At 49.9% G+C, this 24,014-nt stretch overlaps 3 protein-coding genes across 4 annotated transcripts in view; all 3 read right to left on the minus strand.

The window, feature by feature from the left end:
• SH3PXD2B (SH3 and PX domains 2B) overlaps window positions 1-24,014 on the minus strand; it is a 516,634-nt gene that overhangs the window by 209,189 nt on the left and 283,431 nt on the right. The gene's annotated exons all lie outside the window — the stretch shown is intronic.
• ATP6V0E1 (ATPase H+ transporting V0 subunit e1) lies at window positions 8,987-18,093 on the minus strand. 2 transcript variants are annotated; one of them, XM_052685114.1, is made up of 4 exons: window positions 17,924-18,088; window positions 16,192-16,239; window positions 12,228-12,355; window positions 8,987-9,493 (listed from the first exon to the last, which is right to left on the minus strand). In XM_052685114.1, the coding sequence occupies exons 1-3, from the start codon at window positions 18,025-18,027 to the stop codon at window positions 12,262-12,264; spliced, it is 246 nt and encodes an 81-aa protein (XP_052541074.1). In that variant the 5' UTR covers window positions 18,028-18,088; the 3' UTR covers window positions 8,987-9,493; window positions 12,228-12,261. The 2 variants fall into 2 exon arrangements, with proteins under 2 accessions (XP_052541074.1, XP_052541075.1); XM_052685115.1 differs by lacking the exon at window positions 8,987-9,493 and having other exon boundaries at window positions 12,226-12,355; window positions 17,924-18,093.
• RPL26L1 (ribosomal protein L26 like 1) lies at window positions 18,891-23,575 on the minus strand. The gene is made up of 4 exons (XM_052685113.1): window positions 23,490-23,575; window positions 22,361-22,533; window positions 21,873-22,013; window positions 18,891-19,062 (listed from the first exon to the last, which is right to left on the minus strand). Exons 2-4 carry the CDS (start codon window positions 22,526-22,528, stop codon window positions 18,934-18,936), a joined length of 438 nt encoding a protein of 145 aa, XP_052541073.1. The 5' UTR covers window positions 22,529-22,533; window positions 23,490-23,575; the 3' UTR covers window positions 18,891-18,933.

Below are 24,014 nucleotides of genomic sequence, written 5' to 3' on the forward strand. Positions count from 1 at the left end.
CTGCATGTCCAGTCACGCACAAATTACAGCTCTCAATAAAACCGAGATCCTGCTGCCAAGGCACGCTGCTCCTGCGTAGGGTCCCGTGTCCATTAAGAGCCAGCTCCCTCTGACCAAATCTTCCTTTTGCTCTAAGGCTTCTAGGGAACTCCTTTTACTTATCTTAAAGTGACATTTAAAAGCTAGGCTTGCATCCCAGGGCAATGTGCCTGAACAACCCCTTCTTCCTCTGCAAAGCAAAGGCTACACAGACACAAACCCAGTCCTTCCTCTGCTGTAAATGTGGCATGAATGACAAATGCACTTTGCAGCCCGGCCTAATGCTGGAGAAAGGAGCTGCTTTTTAAAACGAACGGACTATTTTCCCATATGCAAGGAAAAAAAGTGTGAAAGATCTCAGATTTAATGCATTAGCAGCACCCTCCTTTCTTTCCATAGAGAGCTGCAGATCAACGTCTTTTCAGCAGCACATCAGATGGATGCTGTCTGGTGCCAGCATCAGGTCACAGCCACAACATCTGCATTCAGATGCAGACCATCCATCCATTCTGCCACTGCGTGATACATGGGAGAACGAAAGGAGAAGTCTGCTTCGTCATTACCACCTACTGCTGTGCCTTGGTCAGAACACATCCCTCCAGAAATTCCACTGTCCTTTATACACAGCTACAAAAAGGGAATTAAATTTAACTGTTACTGGCGCTGATCTCACCAACCAACAAATGCTGCCAGGAGTCAGGACAAGGGAGATCTGGGGGTGTTTCCAAGGCCTGAAAACAAACATTAAATGTTCAAAATACCTTTCACTCTCCCTGAACTGATCTGGCTACAATCTTACAGCACTGCGTGTTCTCCCAGGTCAAAGGAGCGTATAAGATAGGGAACACAGCTGCAAACTCTGAACAGCCTGCGATGGAAACTCTGCAGGTTGGTATATCACCTATGAGATTTGAATGAAGTACACGATCTGCAGCAGAGCTCAACAGCAATACTACCAAAGACAAATACAGCAGGAATTTCTACTCTAGGACAACTTTCATTAATGCCTTCTGTTGGCCTCTCCCATATGCAGGGCGATGTGGGTGAAGTCCCGTGGCTGCCCCACGGCCATGCAGTGGGTGGAGGTGGTGCAGCCCAGTGCTGGCTCGTGGACCTGAGCATGGGGAAGGGCAGGATGCCTTGGGAATGTCTGCTTCCACTGAACATTTAGGAACCAAGGGCGGTGATGGAGGCACGCATATATACAATGCTCACACTTGGATAATACCTCCAGAAGTAGTCAAAAAGTAACTCAAAATTGCTCTATTGAGTTAATAATTCTTTAATCTAAGGCCAAATCCTAGCAAAAATCCTCTGTATTTTTATTTACTGGTTGGAAATGCACCTTCAGAACAGCCTAACAGAGGTCCCACAATGCCTGGGAAGCCTCAATTTCAAAGCTCTGACGCTAGGCTCATTACAGGCCATTACTGATGTCTTTAAATTGGCAAACATCAGGACCTAAACTCGAAACATGCAGCATTAAGGAGACAGATGGCACTTACCAGGCATGTGCCATTTGCCCAGATGAGCAAGACACCCCCAGCAACTACACACTATCTCCAGAGAAGCCCCTATAAGAGAAAAACCCAAATGCCACCTTACAGCTTGATGAGTCTGAAAGTCCTCCCCAGCCACCTGTATGAATCATTTGTACCGCCGGTGTAACCCAAGTTCCTATTTCTGTCTCAATTCAGATGCGCGTTCTGAAAAGCAGGCAGAGCGCAGCCATACCATTTATTGACTGCACGGTGCCTATTATCACAGCAGCTAAATGCCTGCTGCAAGCACGTTACGCCAACAATTACACTTTCCATGGCAGTAGCTGTGCATCACACAGCGCCGTTTGTCACAGTTACATTTTTCATGTAAGTAATAACAACAATAAAAAGCACGTCATGAGAGCCTGTCAGTGCTGGGCTACAGCGCGCAGAGCCAAACTCAGCTTCAGAGAAGGCACACAGCCTCTGCCACGTATATCAGAGGAACGATTACGTACCAGGCAGCTTTTGTTGTACGGAGATGCTTCAGAAAGAGGAGCACCAGGTTCTCCGCTTCTCTCCGAACTTTTTTCCTGCCACACTTTGTGCCAGTCTGTTTCCTATTACAGACCATACTCTGCTCAGCCTTCAAGCGCAGAACATATTTTTCTCAGTTTTGTTTCCATCTAGCATTCTTGGGTTGTTTTTTTCCCCCCCTTATTTCTACATTAATCTTCAGTTGTTAACCAGACTTAAAAGAAAACACAAAGCTCAACACATTTCCTTTTCTCCCTACCACAAAGCTGCTCAGAAGGCCACTTTGGGTTTGTTTTTGTTGGTTTTTTTTTGGAGCTTTTTATGGTAGCAGTTGAGTAAAGACTGTCTGTAGGTCCTGAGCTTCTGCCCTTCCCAGCATCATTCCCCGCTCACCCAGCAAAGCACCGCAACCTCCACAGTCATGTTTTTGCATTACAACGCAGTGCTAGCACCTCAGACATTATACTTTTTGCCTTTCGTATCCCGAGGATAAACAACAGCTGCCCAAGACGTGCAGATCCTAAGTCTCATAGTGTTGCCTTTTAAAAGAAGTGAAGATACAAAGACTGTTTCACTTCTGTTAAAGCCTCTTCCTTTCAGGCCGGAAACTGCTGCTTCCCTGTCTCCATTCCCTTTCCTCTACCGACCTTCCCCTCCCGTTATGTTTCAGCTCCACATGCCCAAAGCAGACAGACTTCAGGACCTCGAAGCAATACAGCTACACAGAACCTCCCGGCTCCAACCGCGCATGCAGCACTGCAGGTCAAAGAGCTGAATTACCAAAAAGAACAGCACTGCATTGCTGGGATCACTGCACCCTCCCACTGCACCTCCCTCCTGGGCACCTCACTGCAGAGGAGTATTCCAGACCAGCATGACTGCACAAGCGAATAAGCAACGCCAATAACTGATCACAGTGCAAGAGGCACAAAAGTGATTTAAAAACAAACCATGTATGCAACTGTGTTGAACCTATGTATTTTATAGCAGCTGTGCCCAGAATAATATATTCTATTAGAAGCAGTGGCCTTTCTGTACATTCTGGAACAAAGACAGAGATTTTATTATTACTTTGGGTCCAAGAGTGGGAAATGCAGCATGTTACACTTGGCAGAATGATACTGATGTACTTCAATCCATTTAAAAAACCTTTTATAGCTAAAAGATGAAACAAGAAGGGGAAGTTAGATATCAGACAGCAACACCATCAGCCAACACAGTCACACACCAATGGAAAGGTTCTAAAACAGGAGGAGGGTTCTTTTCTTACCATAACATAATGAGGGAAGGTATTACTGCAGGGTCTGAATCCTAAAAGCTAAGATTTCCAGAAACTTTCCAGCTTAATTTTCAAGGCAACACCAACTTTCAAGCACTTCTTTTTAAAACTTTTATTTTAAATGATCCTTTAGCTAGATTTCACAAACTGCTTAATAGGGACATGCAAGTCACAGAACCCAAACCAGTGGATTCACTTGTTCATACCATGCTACCAGTCAGACACAAGCTTCTATTTATTCCCAATTAATTCCTGTTAATTCTGAAGGGACTTCCAACCCCTGTGCTTCAAAAAGGGTTTTTTTTTCAGCTCTCACTATTTAGAAAACCACAGTGAGATGTTCAGCATCTAAATGCCTCTGCAGCAGATTTCTCTCCTCAGCAGGTAACACTCCTACCAAATGCAGAACAACTCTTTTGCTCAAGTGAGCTAATTGCCACAAAGCAGCATATGAGCTCTCCGAGAGAGCTCTGAAAAGAACTATTGCTGAGCATTGGTTTCGACATGCAATCTTCCCTGCTAAACCAATGGTGGTGGTGGTTTGATGGTTGGACTTTATGATCTTAGAGGTCTTAGGCGTATGAGGGGCAGCTGAGGTCCCTGCATTTGCTCAGCCCAGAGCAGAGGAGCTGAGGGGAGGCTCACGGTGGCTGCAGCTCCTTACAGGGAGCAATGCTGAGCTCTGCTCTCTGTGACAGAGCCCGAGGGAACAGCATGGAGCAGTGCCAGGGGAGGGCATGTAGGGCAGAGGGAAAGTTCCGCACCAGAATACAGTGGGCATGGAACGGGCTGCACAGGGCAGCGCGCATGGCCCTGAGCTGCTGGAGATCAGGCAGTGCTTGGACAATGCCCTCAGACACGGGGTTTGGATGTAAGGTAATGCTGTGTAGAGCCAGGGGTTGCACTCAGTGATCCTTATGGGTCTCTTCCAATCCAGGACATTCTATGACTCTATGGTCTCTTCCAGCATTAAAGATTCTATGATTCTGTTCTATGATTCCAACCTATTTCCTCCATAGAAGTCCAGTTCCTCATTTAAGGTGCCAAAAGTAAAATCCAAAGTTTCTAAGTGCCTGCTCACAACTGTCACTACAGGAACATACACCGAATGATAACTGACGCAGAGATGCTAAGCAGCCACTTGGGTAAAGAACTCTAGGCCAAATCTTAATCCTCCTAACTTAAAACACTTTAAGACGTTAGAAAGCTAACTCTACCAGAAGCTGGTTCTGTTTTCTTGCTTGATTTCAACAAACTGCTCTCAAGTGCCAATATTTCAGCTGCTGTTGCTGACAGACTGGCACTGCTCAGCACGATGTATGGGGAAGCCTGAAAACGAACACGTGTTTATACTGGAGCACGACAGACTGAACTGGAGGCATTAAATTATCTTCCATGTCTGAGCAGCTCTGCAAGGTGCTGCCCTGAGCAATGCCACAGACGTGGCTACAGAGGGTCACCAGGCACAGCAGCTGGTGATGGAAGCACGAAGTCCCGGGTCGGTAACGAGCCCGGCCCGATTCGCTTGGGGGAACCCAGCGCTGGAGAGGTGGGCCGCGGCTCTGGGGAGCTCATAAACGGTCCGCGGGAGCCCGCAGGAACAGGCTTGTAGGGGCAGGCGCCAGACCGACACCGAGCTCCGGGCCGCCACTGCCCGCGCAGAGCCCACAGAAGCGGGGAACTCCCGGAGGCGGAGCGCAGCGCACCTCACCCCGCTCGGCTGCCCGCTCAGGGCGGCCCCAGCCCCGCCGCGCACCCGCCCCTGACCCACTAACACACCTCCCCGCCAACATGGCCGCCCCACCAGCCGGAGCCTAGCGCAGCCTAACACGGCCGCCGTCCCGCCCCGCCCTCTCCACCCGCTCATTGGCTGGCGCCTCCGGGAGTCTCTTTCCCATTGGCCGCCGCTCACGCCACTCGCTCGCCCAGCGGCCCTTTCAAGCTAGGTTGAGGCAACATGTAAACAAACCCCCTTCCGCCGCTCCTGAGGGGACCGCGGCGGCCCCGCGCCTCCAGGCCGCGCCGGTTCCGCACCGCCTCCCCGCAGGGCGCCGCCGATCCTTCCTACCCGCGGCGGGAGGGGCGCGGAGCTCTCCCTTTGCCTGACGCGGGGGCTGCCTCCGCCCCGCTGCTCTCCAAGGGGCTGGGGCTGCCCTCCTCGGGGCTCGCGGCCCTCAGCCCGAGGGGCAGAGTCCCGTCCCGGGGGGCCGCAGCCAGGTCGGGCCGCTCCGCGGTGAACCTCCGCGACACCTCGGCAGTTACATAAAGCCTGCGGCCGAGCAGGGGTTTCCCGCCCCGCCTCCCTCCCCCTGCAGCCGGACACCGCCGGCCCGAAGGCGCGGAGAGCCGCGGCCCGCTCCGGGCGCTCCAACAGGTGAAGGCGTAAGGGATGGCGGCCGCGAGCCCGGAGGGGCAGCCGGGTCCTGCAGCAACAGCCGCTTGGCGCCGGGCGGTGAAAGCCGAGCCGTCCCGCAGCTCACGGCCGGAGCCGCTCCGAGGAGCGAGGAAGGCACCTCCGCCCCCCGGCACTCCGCAGCGCTCCCTTCCACCGCGCCGCCGCCGACAGCCGCCGCCGAGCCCGCGCCCCGCAGCCCCGCTCGGAGCCCTCCGGGCGCCGCCTCCCGCAGCCGTGCAGAGGGACGCGAGCACCCCCGTCCCGCAGCCACACCCCCCAGCAGCCGGGCTCTGCGGCCGTAAGCTCGCCACCGGCACCGCTCCTCCGCTCCCGGCGCCGGGCAGACACACCCCTTTTCTCGCGTGCCGGAGCCCCCTGCCCGTCGCGCACCGCCGACCCCCTCTTAACACCGCCTCCCCTCCGCCGAGACGACGCGGCTCCCTTCATCGGAAGGCAGGCCGGGCCGGCGGCGGCCGGCAGACGCGGAGCTCCTCGGAGCCCTCTGTGCTGCCCTGCCTCCCCCTCGGGGAGCAGCTGCCGGCCGGGGCCAGGTTCCGCGAAGCCGCCGCCTGCCGCCCCCCGCGGCCCACACTCACCGAGCGGTCGGGGCTCAGCAGGGGGCGCCGCCCCGCGCGCTCCGGCCCGGACCCTCCATGCGGCTTTGGGGTTTGTTTTGTTTATGTCCCTTCCTGACGGGTTCCCGGAAATCGCGTGACTCGCCCCCCTCACGTGGGAAGGGAGGGAGGGGGAGGTGAAACCAGCCAATCACCGCCCGCTTCTGCGTTGTCCAATGGGAAGCCACCGGGCCTGGCCTCCTCCGTCACGTGACGGCAGCGAGGCGCTCGGGGGGGTATTTAAGGCGCGGCGGCGGGCTGCGCCTCAGCAGGGCGCGCTGAGGGGATCTCGGGCTGCGTGGCGGTGCGGGTGGGACACCCTGCTTTATCTATGGGAGAGGGTCTGCTCCGCTACCGGCAGTGTAAAAAGCAGCTCCTGCTCTTCCCCTCTGCACATCCAGCTTGGAGGAACGCATCGAGGCAGGAGGATGAGGGGTTCCTGCTCAAAGTTACTTACTGTGCATCCTCTCAGCACTGCGTTGAAGCTTTGCTGCTGCCTATAGCACGGCCACAGTCACTTAGACATAAAAGAAGACATTACTAAATAAAGTCCGGTTCTTTCCTTATTACCATTTGTAAATGATTTTTTTTTTATTGTGTTAAACACACTTTTGTACCTCATTCTCCCACACTGACCCCATCCCCTCCCACCACAGCTCCCACTGCAATGATAGATGTAGGAGCAGCCAGCAGCTCTGAGCACTTCCAGCCCTCAGCAGGAGTGAAGCATTTCCATCGCTCTCCATGGAGGAAACCAAAATGCCATGGAGTTCTCAGAGCACTTTCCCGTGCAGGTGTTTGAACTGCCCAAAGAGCACTGACAGAACAAGCTAAAAGCACGCGATGTGGCACTGACTGGAACACAAAGCGGCCCTCAGTGTTTGTGACCTGAAGCCCCCAAGATGCCTCTATGGAGTCTGCTTCCTTAACCCTCCGTATTTTATATTTAACTTCTGAAAAACATCAAAACACACCTGGAAGTCAGACTGTTCCCTTGCAGATGCTGGCTTTCTATCTGTTCCAAGCTCTAGCTCATGTATATTTTAACATTTTCCATTGTCTTCTGCTGTCACAAAGCAAGAAACTGTCACAGGCTTTGATACCTGCATTGTGTGTTAAACACCAGCGATTGAATCTGTCTGTTCTAATTTCCTGCAGTCATGCAAAATAAAACCTTCTCAGAAGCCGTGTTAATTCCTGGCACACATGCAGCAGAAGATCACAATGCAGACAACAGAACACACAGCGTTCAGCAGAACAGAAATAAAACATTATCTCGTAACTTATTTAATCATGCTACTTGTGCGTATCTGTTCCAGAGGAAATATTAAGCATTAGATAAAGGGAAATTTCTTTATCTGGAAAGCATCTAAATATAAATGCAAGTATGGCTTGTTTGCCCCGGCTTTAATTAGCTCTTAGCATTAGATTCACCAGCAGCAAAACACCAAAACACACCCCAGGACCTAGTTTACTTTCCTGTATCTTCAACAGCGATTGCTTGAAACCTAAAATGGAAAGCTTGTTTTAAAGAGAAAGAAGGTTAAAAAGCCAATGTAACAATACCACTTCTAGTCAATGGGCATTTTCCTTTTGGGTCAGTCTCACCTGACTTTAAATCCGACAGCAGATCAATGTATTTAAGAACTCCCTAACAGTGTCTTGAAGCATTTCTCTTTCCCTCCCGTTATGACATCAACATATCTTATCCCCCTTCCCACACAATTAAAAAACACCTATGTTTCACTAAGCTCCCTCTGATTCCAATTTTCTTTGGAATTCTTTTTCCACAAACTATGGGGCATGGTGGAGCACAACTCCTCGCATGTTAAAATACAGCTTTCAATACTAGCTAACTTGGAAAAAAAAATAATCACCATTCCAGTCCCAACAGTCACTGTACTTATTTATACTACCAAGTGTTACGGCTTCTGCAATTCATGCTGCCTGTTTCTGATTACCACGTTACTGCCTTTTGTAAGGATTTCAGAATTTCCTGTACAGTAATGAATACCATCCCACCAAACAAGTTAACAGCATATTCAGAAGGAAAAAAATGCTCCATCCCTGTGCATAACAATATAACAAAGCAAGGCAAAACTGCTAGTTATCTGGACTTGATTTAAAGAAAGCATGCGTGTAGACTCCTGCAAATAAAAGGAGGGTTTGTACTTCTGAAGTTATTCCTTGGCAAATGACTGTCTCAATTCACCCCCAGAGCTGCAGCAGCCCTCCATGCGGGCTCTGCCCCTCCACCTTCCCCCCATCCCACGTGCATGCGTCACCCATCTAACACCACAGCTCACCCCACACTGCTTGTTACTATACATGACCTCCAAGAAGGCCAGGGATTCCATTCACCTCCTATCAAAATCACTATTTACAGTCCATTCAAACCAGTCACATCATCTCTGCTAGTCAGCCCTTCTGGGATCAGACAATGAGAAGCTCACGGAGAGGCTCTCAAGCAAACACTGCTCCCTGCAGAACTCATCAGTCATTTTGCTCTGTTTTAGAGCCATCCAAGAAGTGTGGGTACAGGCAGCAGCGTGCTCCTTCAGCACAGCAGCAGTCCCAGCTGAACGCCAGCTAACTGCAGCACAATTAAAACAATGGAAGAGTTAAACATGGCACAAGAGCGTTCCTTATAAAGCAGAAGATTACTTTTATTTTCCGGTATGAGAAATTTAAGACCACATTTCCCAAAACCACAACTCCTTTTAAAAAATAAATGCCATCAACATGTGGCAGCATTGCTTCTCTCCTCATACAGTTTCATTTCTTTTAAAGACATTTCTTTTCAAGTGCAGTCAAACAGAACAGGAATGAACAGCTAGAGACAAAGCTCTGAGATACAGCATTCCTACAGAGCAAGTAAAGTGCACAGGGAAGCTGGCAATGTCCCTGTAGAAACTTTAGAAACTTTAATCATACCTGAAGTTAACAGATAGAAACGTACAGTACTGAAGGAGTTAGATTAGGCACACTGTTAGGTGGTAAAGTAGGAAAAATAGAGGGCTTTCAAGAAGCCATCTGAAGCACAATGTATGTGTTAAGGCATCAATGCAGGAATGGTATCCAACCAGGTGTGTTAAGGGCATCTTTGGATCTGTGGAGGTTTTTCATCTGAAGGAAATCTCTTCTTTACCTGTAAAGCAAAAGGCAATTGAATTATTCACTTCCATGGAGGTGATTAACTAGTTGAAGACTCAGTTGTTGAGTTATCCACAACTATTTGCATTCCACAAACGCACTACAAATTATCGACAACTGTAGGCAATTTATTTTAGGAGATTAATCTCTCCTTTCTTTCTTTGTGGCTTAATTTTCTGAAGTTACTGCAGTTACAGAACTATTATGCCACCAGAGAGGTTTAAATATGTCTGCAGTAAGAGCATCCAGTCATCCAGATGATGGACCTTCTTGCACTCGCGTAAAGGCAGTTCCTGGTCTGAGAATACAGACTGCAGGGACAAATTTCAGACTACCAGTGGGCATTACTCCTCAATGATTAAAAGGGAAGAGGCTGCAGCCCATATTTAGTACAGCTGCGTGCTGTTACGTACTGCTCTCAAGCCACGAACATGGGTATACAGACAGTCATCTCAGACATCATCATCATTTAAATGAGAGGGATAGTGACACAGAAATACCAAGCAAGTCAGCATCTGCAGGCACTCCTCATTAGGATGTGGGCATCCCACAAGTATTTTTCAGCCTGCTCTATTAGCCAAGTGAAACAGGTTTGCTTATACTGATCTTCCTTTTTAAACAGTCTCTCTTCCCTGGTAGTTACCACTTCATTCTCTGTAACTGCACCCTGCCCATACTAATCCATCCACAACTCAGCTGAAACAGAGACTGGAGGCAGAAATGAACACAGCGTATGCAACTCGAGCGCTGCAAAAGCACATCTTAAAAGCCAAAAACAACTGGTCAAAACCAGAAACGGTGGGTGCACTGATGGAGTGCTGTGCAGTGTCAGAGAGATAACGCAGCCCCTTCAGATGTAATCTAACTGACAGCTCCTGCCTAGTGAGAAACTCATCCGGAGCCGTTAAGTGCATCAGCACACAGCAGTGCCAGACGCCGCAGCCCCTCCTTGCAGCCAGGCTCACCCAGCACTGCACGAGTAATTCTAATTCAACCATGGAGCAGCTTATTTCTACCTCAAGGCAGGAAAGACATGGTATCTAACAGTAGAATATTATCCTATACTATTTATTATTTTTTTTTTATTACTGCAGTCTTTTTTCTAAGGAAATGAACTTTCATTTCATTCCAAAAATCAAGTCAACGAAAGCAGACATATTTAAGATTTAAAAAACTACTTCATATTGCACAGTGAGTGCTACATGCAACTTCAATTCTCCATTAGAAAGTCTAAAAATGTCAGCTCCTCACATCGGTGTTCTGTCCACCCCAGACTGCATTGGATCCCTGTCTTCCACGGTGCAAACACACTGCAGCTCCCTGGGAAACACTCCTCTCAAAGGGGTGAAAGCAGAGCAGGGTAAGCCCCGATCTTCTTTGCAGACATTTAGTCTACAGACACTGTAACCCAACTCTCCTTTCTCTTTGCTGGTAGTATGACCACAGTTCATCTATCAGCCAGATAAGCCCACATTTAAAATCCAAGGCATCTACTTGTTCAGATAATTGCAGCTCAATTTTAGGTCTCAGGGAACCGTGGGATTCAGGAATCTGTGTGCCCAGTACCAGAATACATTGCTCTCTGCTTCTGATTTTGTGTTAACACACGAGCAGTGGAAGTGCACCTGGGAAATTCAGTCTGACTGATGTACTTAAACACAGCCTCTACCCGAAGCAGGACCAAGTCCACCTTCAGCTTCTGCTCGATGCTTAAAAAAAAGATGCAAGCATACACACATCCCACGGTCTGACACTACCACAGCTCAGATGAATCCTACTTTGAATCTGCAGAGCTTTGCTTCAGGGTAGATTTACAGAATGCTCTACAGCCAGCATTTAATTGAATTAGAACATCAATTGTCGTTTGTCTGCTGCTGCTGGACTTCTGTGAACAAAAGTTAAAGGTACAAGAGCAAAGGCATAGGCAACTGAACTGTAAGAGTGGGAGAAAACCCACAGAAACCAGACAGGTAAAAAAGGTTAAGCGTGCTGAATTACTTAGCGTTACCAGTGTGAGAACTAAAACCCCGGGTACCTCATTCCACAACAAAACCTTCACTTGAACACTTAATTCTAAATGCTGCCCTCACAGAGAAACCTGAAGTCATCATGCTGCTTTTAATAAGGTCACACCAGGAGAGGCCTCAAGAAATGCCACAACAGCATTGGAGCAGCACTGCCAGGTAAAGAGCAGCAGGCTCATCCAGGCTCATCTGCCATTCCAGTGGCTCACACCACCATTAGAAACAGAACAGCCGTCTGCAGGTTGGGTGCTAACGCTCTGCATGGACAGGAGACTGAGAGCCACTGCTGCAATTCTCACTCAGACTTCCCCAGTGAAAGAACAACACTGTACTCAGCCTTGGGAATCAATGCTTGGGAGAGGGGCTTCCTCAGTAAAAATCAGGCAATCCATTTATGCTAGCTGTTAATAGAAGAATGCTTCCCTTCCAGCTGTTTTTTTGGTAGGGTGAAGAAATGCAGTGTCGTCCCTACAAACACCTGTTACTGAAAACAGTCCCACATGACATGATAGCAGAGCCTGCACAGAAATTCAGCCTGGGCTTTTCACAGTGTCAGGTCACAATTAACAGCCAACATTCGTTTGGTTGCAATCTCTAGAAAGAGAGATTCGTCAGTCCCAAACCCCAGCAATTCTGAACCCCTGCTTACACTGCTGCTGAGCCATTTAACACACCAAATGCATTAACAGATCTGACCATACTCACCTGGTCAGTGCAGCACAGCAGGGAACCACCATCCTTAAGGCCAGTGAACTTTAAGGTACCAGATCGTGTCATTGCTCAGCTGCGGCCCAAAGAGGGGGTTGAGCTGAGCCAAGATTGCAATCAGCCAACTGCAAGACAACCAAACAACCCAAGAAAGAGAACATCAGCCAAAGGACACAGCTTACGGTACGGGAGGGCTGGGCCAAAGCACACAACCTATCAGAGGGGATAACACAGTGTTTTGGAAGGCGCTGCATCAGAGCAAAGTCATGCTCCTGCTCACATGCACACCGGATACTATCAGTGAAGACCTGATACCACACCTGATACAAGTGGTCCCGATCAGCCTGCAGCAGTACAGAACCACCTGACAGCATTTCTCCCATGTACTTCTCCTTTGCCAGGAAATACATGAAACGTATGGGATCGCAATACAGAAACATGAACGAGTTGGCTCTTTTCTTGTTGCCTTTGAAGCATCCTTTAAAGGACAGAAAAAATATACAAGAAAACTCCTCTTTCTCACTGGCCATTATTTTCAGTGTATTGCAGACCCCTCTGGCAAGCCTGGAGCAGGACTACTCAGAAAACACACAGGAACAAAAAATAATCATCAATCAACGTGACAACAAACCCCTGTGGTCAGAGCCAGGGATTCTGTCAGTGGAGCAGCTCACAAAGCAGCACCGCAGGAGCCACAGCCACCACCCAGAACAAGAGGAATGCAGCCTGTGGAAAACATCCAGGAAAGCTAAACAGAAATAAATACTCCACTGTTACGAGATACATTTGCTCTGTAAATATTACAAGGTTCAGAAAGAGTCGTGAATGCTTCCATGGATTTAAATCTACATTAAATACTAACTGTATAAACACATTTAGTGCACACACACTGGTTCATCTATCTGCTATTTCTAGAACGCTTTGTAAGGAGGAGAAAAAGCAGAGCAGCTTTGTAATGGGAGCTGCCACAAATGTATCAGAGTGCTTAGCAGTCATGGAAAATTCCACACAAACCTTGATGCTCTGAGCAGCGAACGAGGCGCAGGTCAGCTGGGAGGCGGCTGGAACAGCCACAGGGAGGGATGCTGGCCAGGCTTAAAGAAAACGCACCCATCCTCTTACAACTGGCAAGTTTTTATTTTCTATGCTGCTTTTTCTGTTGCACAAATTAGGGCTCCTGTTAAGGAGCGGAGCCTGCAGCACTCTATCGGCCATGCAAGCCTCACAATACATAGCAGCATTCACAGAGCAGCTAAAACAGCAGCCAGGTACCAATGGGAGCAGCCAACAGCTGTCAGGCTGGCGTCGTTCAGGTTTGCTATTAAGGTAAAAGCAAATGAGCTCTTGGAAATCAAACGGAATTTATTTTGCAATGGTTAATTAGAGGCAGAAGAAAGGGGTGCCAGAGCACTGTGCCATCTGCCTGCAGCGTCCTGAGCTAACAGCAGTGGGAGGAGGACAGGAACACCAAAAGCCTGTTAAAGCACATTATTCTCCTCCCTGCTGTACCAAAGGAAGGAACTCTGTGCACCGATCTCTCACCTCTCCATGCCTCCAAAGATCAGCTCAGCGTGGCTGTGAATTAAATGAGCTGGAAGCACATTCTGAGTATCGGCACGACCCAGCTGTACGGCCACGCTCCAGGCAAGCACCAGGCACTTTCCAGAAGCCATTTGTTGGGGCTTTGCTGGATGCCCAAGCTCTGAGCCACAGTGGCATTACAGGTCAATAGCACACACCTCCTACTCACACTGCTGGCACCAAAGGGCTGAAAGCACAGCCAGGCACTGAGCCCTGTGGCTCCCCAGCACTTAAGATAAGCCAGGGAAAAGCTATCCCTACATACTGCTACAGTGATGCTGCTCGACAGAGCAATTTATCGTGACAACACAACACAAAATGCAGCGTTCCAAGTAGAACAAAGCGAGCTTTGGCATGCAACAGCTCATGTTCTGAGCTGCTAAAATCAGGTATGGCATTCGAGCCACCCACAGGTCCTCCAGCTCTGCCGGATACCGGTTACAACTGCTACTGTTAATTACCCAGCTCGAACAAGGAAATTAAAGTCCCTTCTGTTCTACCAGAAAGATTTCTGAAAGGTCTTTCTGCCATAACTGCCATCTGTCTGTGCTGTGTGTCACAAATTGAGGTCCTGTTATCTCTGTTTAAATGTCAAATTGGGCAAGCATCTTTTAATCCTCTACAAATCAGCAGCAAACCGTATCACTTCTCAGACATCCTGTCCTCTGGCAGCAGGATATCAGGGCACCGCTTCAGGCGCTGCTTTGTAAACAGCAAAATAGATTCAGACCTTAAGAGCACCTCACAGAACGGTGCAACCCAGGATTTCTGCAGCAATAACTCTCCACTTGGATTTTTCTTTTATCAGATTTCCGAGGCTTGTACATTCGCCTTCAAAAAGTGCTGTGGTACATCATCTGCACACAGATCACACACCTGCACGTGGAAAACCTTTGAACAGAATAAGCAAATGAATACCATGCAATCAACGTGGCTATTCAGAACGATCCCTTAAATCTAAACACAGAAATATGTGCAAGGTGAACGTAACTGACTTTAAAAATCAGTTAACAGAAGTTGAGTCTGATTCCTGTGAGAGCAGCATGAAGGCTCTTGTTCATTGCTGCTGAGAATGCACAGATAACGGAGGTGATCATGTTGAGAAACAGCGTTTTGTAGTTGAGCATTTGTTCTATCAAAGAGTGTTATTGTGTTATTTGTAGCTGCTGCTGTTTCCATGGAAATAAATAGCAGGCATTACTTTTGTAGCAATGTATGTATAACTCCTATTATATTTGGATATAATTATCAACAGCTTAGTAAGGATTTGCTGCTTCTCTTTTGTCATGGCATAACTGGAGAAAGGAAATACAGAACCCAGGTTACAACAGACAAGATGAAGAAGGCAGGCAGAGGAGCCCCCCCCACTGACAGGTAGAAGCAGATTATCAATCACACTAATGAGATTTGTAATGGATCTGCTTCAGTGCAGAAACCACTAAACTGAGAAGTGAAATACTTCAGAGCTCTGTGACGAATCCCACACCATCATCCTGAAGGTTCTGAGGCTGCCACAGGGCCCTGACTTCACAGACACTGCCCAGCCTCAAAGAACAAGCACAAAAGAATAAAACAAATCCTGAACTCAGAGGAATTTGGAAGAGTAGGTCACTATTTCTGTTAAAAGCGTAGGAAAAACCACAGTGAGAAACAGAAGCTTAAACACCACCAAAAAAAGCCCACACCACACACTGCCAGCAGAATCCTACAGCCACCCCAGTGCTGCAGCTCTGAGAGGAGCCCACATTTATATGAGCATTCGGGACCTGGCACAAGGTGAGGCTAAGCAATTGGTATGCAGGACAGGGAGGCCACCACAGCCTCTACAAAGCCTGGATACCACATAACTAACATCAATCAAACGTCCATACAGCTGCAGGCAGCCCAGCACCTCTCCTGGAACACAGCAGAAAAAGATACAGAGAAAGAAGTCTGTGTTCTCCCGCAGACCCCAGGTACAGATGGCTCAGCTCCTACAAATGCATGTTATGAGGAGTGTATCAGTAATGTCAGCCAGTTTGCTCAACTACTCATTTTCATACAGAGAAAGCAGGCAGTAGCAGAACATACTGGTCACGTTTAAAACTGAAATTATTAATATATCAAAGTATCACAAGCGTGACAAATTATCTGGCACATACAATTTGGCTAACACAGGTGTCAGAGAACAACCAGAAGAATTTTGGTTTATTTTACTGCAGTCTCCATCACCACAGAAACATTTCCTCCAGCAGGACTGGAGGTCTTTAGAATAGAGAATGCTAAGAGGTGTCACAGAACAGCACGTGTCAAAATCTGATTCATTTGCTCAAGTTTCCTCCTAAATTCTGTGCAGTAAAAATGTGGCTTGATTAAGAGGCAAAGTGTTATTTATACTTACAACAGGTAGCAGCAGACAGCACACGTCACCAGCATTGTGTTGATAACACTGCGGAAAGGAAGGAAAGACACAGCTGGTTAGGTCTCATGTTAAGACTGACCACAAGACCTATAGGAATAACCACCAGGAACGAGTTCTGCTTTGATCACATGCAACTGACTCAGCATCAGCACTCTACGTTCTCCCAGCTGAGCAAGCTGCAGGGGCCATGGCTGGGCACAGCTGACGCAGCCTGGCCAGGCAGAAGAACAGCAGGAGTAAAATCTTATGCAGTGTCCTTGCTCCATCTCACAGCCACTCACACCAGCGAGTTATCAAAGCTGGATTTCCTGATGCCAACAATAAACTGTTTTCTCCATCTGCAAAACTCTGCTTACAGAAGTTTCTAATGTTGTAAGTTTGTTTTGCTTTCTTTTGGTAAACAAAACATCTCAAAGGCCCCTCGGATTTGTCTGCAGGGGCAGCATTTCCTTTCTTGCTGAAAGAAAACTGAGACAGAAACCATCACTAAGGTGAGAAGGAACAGACAAGCAGCTCAGCTCCTGAGACTGACAGAGAGGTGAACCTGCAGTTTTACACAGCTTGAAATGGGAGGGAAGGGAATGAGAGTTTCTAACACTGAGAGATCTGTGCAGCCCATAGAACTCTGCAGGAAAATGGAGGGTTGTTTCTTTTTTCTTCCAAAAAGGGATTTCCCAATACACACCTGTCCCTGAACTGAGTAGCAACACCTCTTGCTAGGACAGCAAGCTCCAAATCCTTCGTGACATGCATTAAAAGAATTCTCATATGTTATCCATCAACAATCAACTGTTCTGCTCCCACACAGAGCTGCACAGCCTGCATGGGAACTGCAGGAGCAGCCACAGACAGGAGACACTGCCTGGAAATGCTAAACCCAGGCAATGAAAGTCACGGGCCAGTTAATATCTAAGTTGACTTTTGCTAGAAAATGGATCAGCCTAACCCAACCCCCAGGGCTCTCTGGGGGCGTTTCTGGTTGGATTTTCTACTCTAAGATAAGAGCAATCTGAATACAGTGTTACTGTAGCATCAGGAGTCAGCAATGCTGCAGTCACGTTTGTTAAATGATCAAATTTAAGAACTGGAAGTCATCTGCTGGCACCCCTTCCCTGCTTTCCAACGCTTAGGGACGCATCTAGAAGATACTTCAAAGACACTCCTGAGAACAGAAAAGCTTCCGGGCACAAAACCCACTTCGGGTCCAAAAGAGGCAGCAAAGAGCCGAGGGACGGGGCCGAGGACAGTTCCTTCAGGTTAGAGAAAGAGCGGCGAGAGAGCGGCGTTAGTACCTGTTAGTACGTGCGGAGCAGAGGGACGTCAGAGAGGGGAAGCGACAAGAAGCCGTCGCGTCCCAGGGCACAGACGCAGCACGCGGCTCCTCCACCGGGGCCGCGCCGTCCCCGCCCGGCGCTTCGCTCCGAGGCCCCGCGGCAGCTCCTGCAGCCCCTCCGTGCCGGACAGCTCGGCGCTGCGGGCCGGGAGGCCGAGGTCTGGAGCGCGAGGGAAGAGGAAGCCGCGCCCGCAGGGCCGCCAGGGCCCCGCGACTCCGAACCGCGCTGTGCGGCGAGAGGCGGAGAGGCGGCCACGGCGCTGCGGGGAGAACGGGGCGGGAACCACGCGGCACCGAGGGCACGGAGCGGCACGGCCCGCGACCGCGGTTATTTAAGGACACGGAGGAGAAGAGCCGCGCCGCTCGCCGGCCACTCACCCGCGGTTGGGCCCTTTGGGCACGAGCCACGGCAGGACGCCGCCGACCACCCCCCAGAAGACGGTCATAACGATGATGGGCACCGTCAGGCCACCGTACGCCATGGCGGGGCTGCGGCGGAGCGGAGCGCGGCGCCGGGCGGTGCCCGATCGAGGCCTCGCCGAGCAGCGCCCCGCCCCGCCGGCCAATCAGCGGCAGCCACGTCACCAGAGCGCGAGGCGGCGCCGTTTGCGGCGCACAGCGCCGTGCGGGAGGCGGGGCGTCGGGAGGAGCGCTGACGGGAAGCGAGCGCCTCTTCGGCGGCGTAAAAGCGAATAAGGTGGAGCTGCGCGCGGATAGAAGCCGCTCTGGCAGCAGCTGGGCCCCTTCTGTCGGCGGTCAGCAAGCACGCGCTGAGCTCACCTGATCGCAGGGCTCGGGGCGCTGCAGCGCAGCAGCTCTCCACGTTAAACACGCAAAGCCCGCTTTCCTCTCCCGGCACGGCGCCAACAGCAGCGAGCCCTGCAGCCCTTCCCGAAGCACGGCCCCGCAGCCCTCCTTGTGGCACCGATGTAAGGGATTCGGATGCCGTGCAAGTGGTGGGGCACAGCATGCCCGGCCAACTGCTGAAACATCTTCAAATGCAAGGAGAAATGTGAAATACGTGCAGTCTGCAGAACTGCCATGTTCCCTTTAAACTGGGGGAGTTTTCTGAGTATTAGACATCAGATGAAAGACAGACAGACAGACACATCCACTGCTGTATGTCTGCAGGACTGCACTGCTCCTACACCACTCCAACTTGAGCTAAATCACACCTTTGTGCAGAAGAAACTTTTGCACTTTTGTGTTTTCAGAAGAAAGAAAGGCTTACAAAGCATTTTTGAAATAGGCACCTTTAAAACAATTAAAAAATGAGAAAATATTTCAACACTGTCCAAATGCCCGGCACCAAAACTCCCTAAAGGAGAAGACACGCAGCAATATGTTTAGTTTTAGCAGTTCTTTAATGGTGTCAAATAGAAAGCCCTCTACTCCTGCATCTTTTCAATCGTTTCTTCCTTGTATTTGCCCTTCTCCTTGCCAACCTGGCGAGACTTCGCTTTACGCTCCAAGATCTTCTTGCGGTCTTTGTCCAGCTTTAGCCTTGTGATCACCACCTAGAGAAAGGAGAAGAACTCAGTGCCTTCAGCATTCCAAGCACAGCCCCCTGCCAGCAGCAGTAGCAGCACAGCAGCAGGCTGCCCAACTGCTGGAGTAGAACGGAGGGATTGAACTGCCTACGAGTTTCCCAACTTCTCCTCGTCCATTCAGGGAATCAGAACGTATGCACAGTGGCTTGCTTGCACAGCCACAACACTCAAACCAACTGAAGAGCAGCCACTTTTCTACCCAGCTACAAAGTAATTGCATTGGAGCAAGTCTGATTTTATGATTTCATCGGAACATTTCCGTGACGCCAGGTGCTGCTCAGATATGACGGATAATGCAGCAGCACAGCTGATGCCTGTTCCCAGCAGCACACAGGAACACAGTGGACCATCAGGCCTCGAGGAAATGCCCCGAGCTGCTGCAGGGAGGGTGAGATCGGTGATCGGGACTCGCTTCTCCGCGCAGAGAATGGTCAGGCACTGCAGCAGGCTGTGCAGCGAGCTGCTGGAGTCACCTTTCCTGGGGGTGTTCAAGAGACATGGGGGCTCCGTTTTGTTGTGGACTTGATTTTAAGGCTCTTTTCCAACCTAAATGAAGCTAAGTTTATTTAAATTTGTCCATGTTTTAAACAGCGCTAAGCTTCAGAATGCTGGAAAACCAGGCTGCACGCTGCTGCTGGTCACTGTCGTATCTCTGCTGTGCTGCTTGGAATCACCAATCCATCCAGCTTAGCTACAGAGAGCAGCAGAAATCCACACGTCTCACACAGTCATCACCTTCATGAACAGGACCTGAACAGCTGAACACGGACAGCTGATTATCAAGTCAGTAACACAGAGAGACAGACAGAAGATAATTTGTGCAAACCCTCTGCTTCTGGATCCTTAATGAGTTTGTAACAAAACTGCTTTCCAGCCCTGGGTACTCTTCAGTTCCTTCTCTGCCCACAAAATTGGCAAAGAAATATTTTGTATAACTGAAAGCAAGACTTTAAAAAATACACTGAGGTAATCAAATCTTAAAACCTATACAGGCTTTGGTACAGCTGCGTGCTCCTGGTTAGTTCCACAGTACAGCAAGCCCTCAGGAATTAACTGCCATTAATTCCTACCTACCTCATCCCACTGCAAGTGTGCAGCTACACACTGCCCTAGGACTAACAACTATAATCTTCATACAAAGCTTTTTCTAAGTCCAATTTCCAGTGCAGGAGAGCATTTACAGCAGTGAAGGAGCAGCACAGACCTCGATTTTATCCACTATTTACCACAGGAGTAATTTCCAATTACATGTACGCTGGTTCCATCACAATGTCACCTTGTACCTCAAATGTTATCACTGCACACAAGTCACTGTTGTTTTGGAATCACTCTGTTCTCCTTTTAAGTAACAACCATTGAGATCAGAAAACCTGCTACAACCAGCACTTCAATATACACAACAGGTCTGAAGCACTCCAATTTCACCTGCTTCAAACCAGGTTTTTGGCTAGGCTTTCTGCTTGCTTTGAAATGATTTGCTATTGTGATCTAAACAGGCTTTGGCAGGTTTTCACTAACTCTAAATGCTGCAGGATGGCTGGGCTGAAACCAATGGGATGAAGTTCACCAAGAACAAGTGCTGGGTCCTGCACCACGGCCACAACAAGCCCAGGCAGCGCTGCAGGCTTGGAGCAGTGGCTGGAAAGCCGTGCGGAAGGAACAGACCTGGGGGTGTTGGTCAGTGCTTGGCTGAGCACGAGCCACCACTGAGCCTAGGTGGCCAGAAGGCCAATGGCATCCTAGTTTGTATGAGAAGCAGTATTCCAGCAGGAGCAGGGAGGTGCTTGCTCCCCTGTGCACAGCTCTGATGAAGCTGCACCTTGAGCATTCTGTTGTTTTGGGCCCCTCGCTACAAGAAACACACTGAGGCCCTGGAGTGTCTGGAGAAGGACAGCAAAGCTGTGAGGTGTCTGGAGCACAGCCTTTGTGAGGAGCAGCTGAGGGGGCTGGGATTGTTTAGAGAGACACAGGGGAGACCTTATTGCTCCCTGCAACTGCCTGAAAGGAGGTTGTGGCGAGGCGGGTGTCAGCCTCTGCTCCTTTGTGACTAGGATGAGAGGGAATGGCCTCAACATACACCAGGGGAAATTCAGGTTGTGTATTAAGAATATTTTTTTTCTCTGGAAGAGCAGCAAGGTGTTAGAACAGGCTGCCCAGGGAGGTGATCAAGCACCATCTGTGAGGCATTCAAGAACCATACAGATGTGGCACTGAGGGATGTGGTCAGTGGGGAAATATTGCCCAGAGGTGCACGTTCGGACCAGAGGATCTTAAAGGTCTGTTCAACCTTCGGTGATTCTATGACTATAAAATCATTCCAGGCTGAAACCAGATTCAGACAAGATTAGAGCAGAATAGTCACAAGAACAAGTCACCATTCTGAGCATCTATTTAAACATTTCAACCACTTCCTAAATCAGTGCAAATGCCATATAGAAAAGATAAAGGATTATTCTAAAAGATCCATCCCCTAAACAATCAATTAAAAAAAACTACCTGCGCTTTAGGAGCTTAAACCTTTTCCAGAAAGCACTGTTGGAACAGCCCAGTCTGCAACAACTCCACTAAATAAGCCTCAGAAAGCCCCTGCTTCCAACCATTACATCTCTGTTAGCATGACGCTTAAAGTCTCCTCGTTTATTATTAATGCACACCCCAAGCAATCTCAGCCCATCATTCCACGGGCAGTAATAAAGTTCTACCCATGCAAACAGCAGTTCCTTCATTTGCCAGCAAGGCCTCCCAGTGCCCTGCAGAGCTCCCCTCACAGCCCATACCTTGCTGGGATGGATCCCCACGTGCACAGTGGTGCCGTTGGCCTTCTCACGCTGCACGCGCTCAATGTAGATGACGTACTTCTTCCTGTACACCTGCACCACTTTGCCGATCTGCTGTCCTTTGTAATGACCCCGGACGACCTAAACAAGGAGATACAAAGGATTCTTTTCCAGGACATCCAAAACATTCCTGTAGTAATTATCAGACCTTAAGGAACACAATGTAATCATCCTCTCATCAACCCACTTCAAACCTTTTCAACTAGAAACAGCCCTCTGCTGCTGCCAGCCATTTGGGTTTCTCACACCTCCCAGCTCACTGACGTGAGGTCAGGAAACATTCCATAGGACAAATCTCTGACTACATCAATCCTTACTCTTCCCAGAGCTCTGATAACTTTCTACGAACAACATTGGTCCTAAAAAACAAAACAAGATGAAAACCTAAAATGTGACAGCAGGACTCAAACATCAGACAGCACAGCTACCTGGACTTCGTCATCCTTGCGGATGGGCATGGAGCGCACGTTGTATTTCTGCCGCAGCTCCTTGGACAGCGGGGAGGACATTATTTTCCTCCGGATGTGGGAAGGGGCATTGAAGTGCCGCTTGCGGTTCTTGCTGCGGTCTGAAGTTACGAATGGGTTGAACTTCATTTTGGCTGCACAAAGAAAAGCAGTTTGAGAGACCTGTAAGTCACGCTTATAGGCTACACACATAACGCAAAGCAAATCTTAAAAGGGCATTTTGACTTCACTTAATGCTTTTACTCTCATTCCCAATTTGTATATCCGTATAACTTAGATTTCAACAAGGTTTAAGCCTTCCACGAGTGACCGTGACTCTGGGAACTGACAGAGGTGCCTGTGTGCATATGAGACAGTATCCAGTAACGCAGAGTTCCCTGTAGTCACAAGTCAGGACACCTGACTGACTTCTATTCATTTCACACAGTTGCACACCTGCTTTAAGAGGTGAATGTGTACTGCAGGCTTCCCCTGAAATGAAGCTCACAAAGCTTAGGAATCTCTGATAAGATTTAACACCAGACCTTGCAGCACACAAGGCACATCTGATCTCCTCCAACTCTTAATGGCTGCAGCGCTGCCCTGTGACTGCTACACCCAACTGATACATGCAGCACCAGGTGCTTCTGTTCAGCCACACGAGCCAGCCTGCACAGCAGGCTGTGACACACTGCATTCACAAATCGCCCATTAGCAGAGAACGTGTCAGAGGAACGACATCTATCCGGAGTCTGCAATCCAAACCGGCACCTGAGTGCAGTCAGGGCTGACTTCAGGCCGGGGTCGTGCCGGACCTGCCCACAGCCCCTGTCCGAAAGCCCGCAGCGTCCTCACCCCGCCGGGGCCGCTAAGCGCGGCGCAGCCCGTTCCCTCACCAGCAGGCCCCGGGAAGGCTCGGGCCGCCCGGCGGCAGCGATAAGGCCCGAGGCCACCGAGTCCTCTCCCGTCCCCCTCCCGCTTCCTCGACCGGGCCCCACCGGGGCCGCCGCGGAGCCCCCATCACGCCTCAAGCACCGAGGAACGGCTCGGGGCCGCCCCGCGGAGGATGGCGACGGATTGGAAAGGTCCACCCCGGGCGCGGAAACCTCACCCGCTGCTGCCTCCGCGCCGGTCGCCCGGAAAGAGGAGGACGAGGCACTTCCGCTTCCGCAACCGGCCGCCGGGCCCGCGCCAAAGGCCGTGGGAGGAGCCGGAGCCGGCTGCGCCCCCTCGCGGCCGGAGGTCAACTGCGCAGGGCTGCTGGTACCCGCCCGGCATCTGCTGGGTCCCGGCCGGCATTGCAGCCCCGGCTCCCACCCAGACATCCTTCTGCAAACCGCTCGGATTCGAATTTTTCAGTCCAGACCGCCGCTGCTGCAACTTTCCTGTGTGCGCTGTCACTCCACCATTCCTTCACACCCAACGTACCTGAACGCGCTGCCTGCGCTCCCAACAAACGCTGTGCGATTACTTTGCTGTTGTTCCCCCCGGGCACAAGTCTATTTCCAAGGAAATTATCTCACGGCAGAAGATGCTGACAGAAATGACCCAAAGCACCCTCAGGGAGGAGCAGCACAGCACCTCGGGGGGGTTGGGTTCCCAGGGGCAGGCAGGAGCCATCTCAGGCGGGATGCCC

This window comes from Tympanuchus pallidicinctus, unplaced genomic scaffold (assembly GCF_026119805.1).
Source record: "Tympanuchus pallidicinctus isolate F22 unplaced genomic scaffold, pur_lepc_1.0 scaffold21, whole genome shotgun sequence".
Classification (NCBI taxonomy): Eukaryota; Metazoa; Chordata; class Aves; order Galliformes; family Phasianidae; genus Tympanuchus; species Tympanuchus pallidicinctus.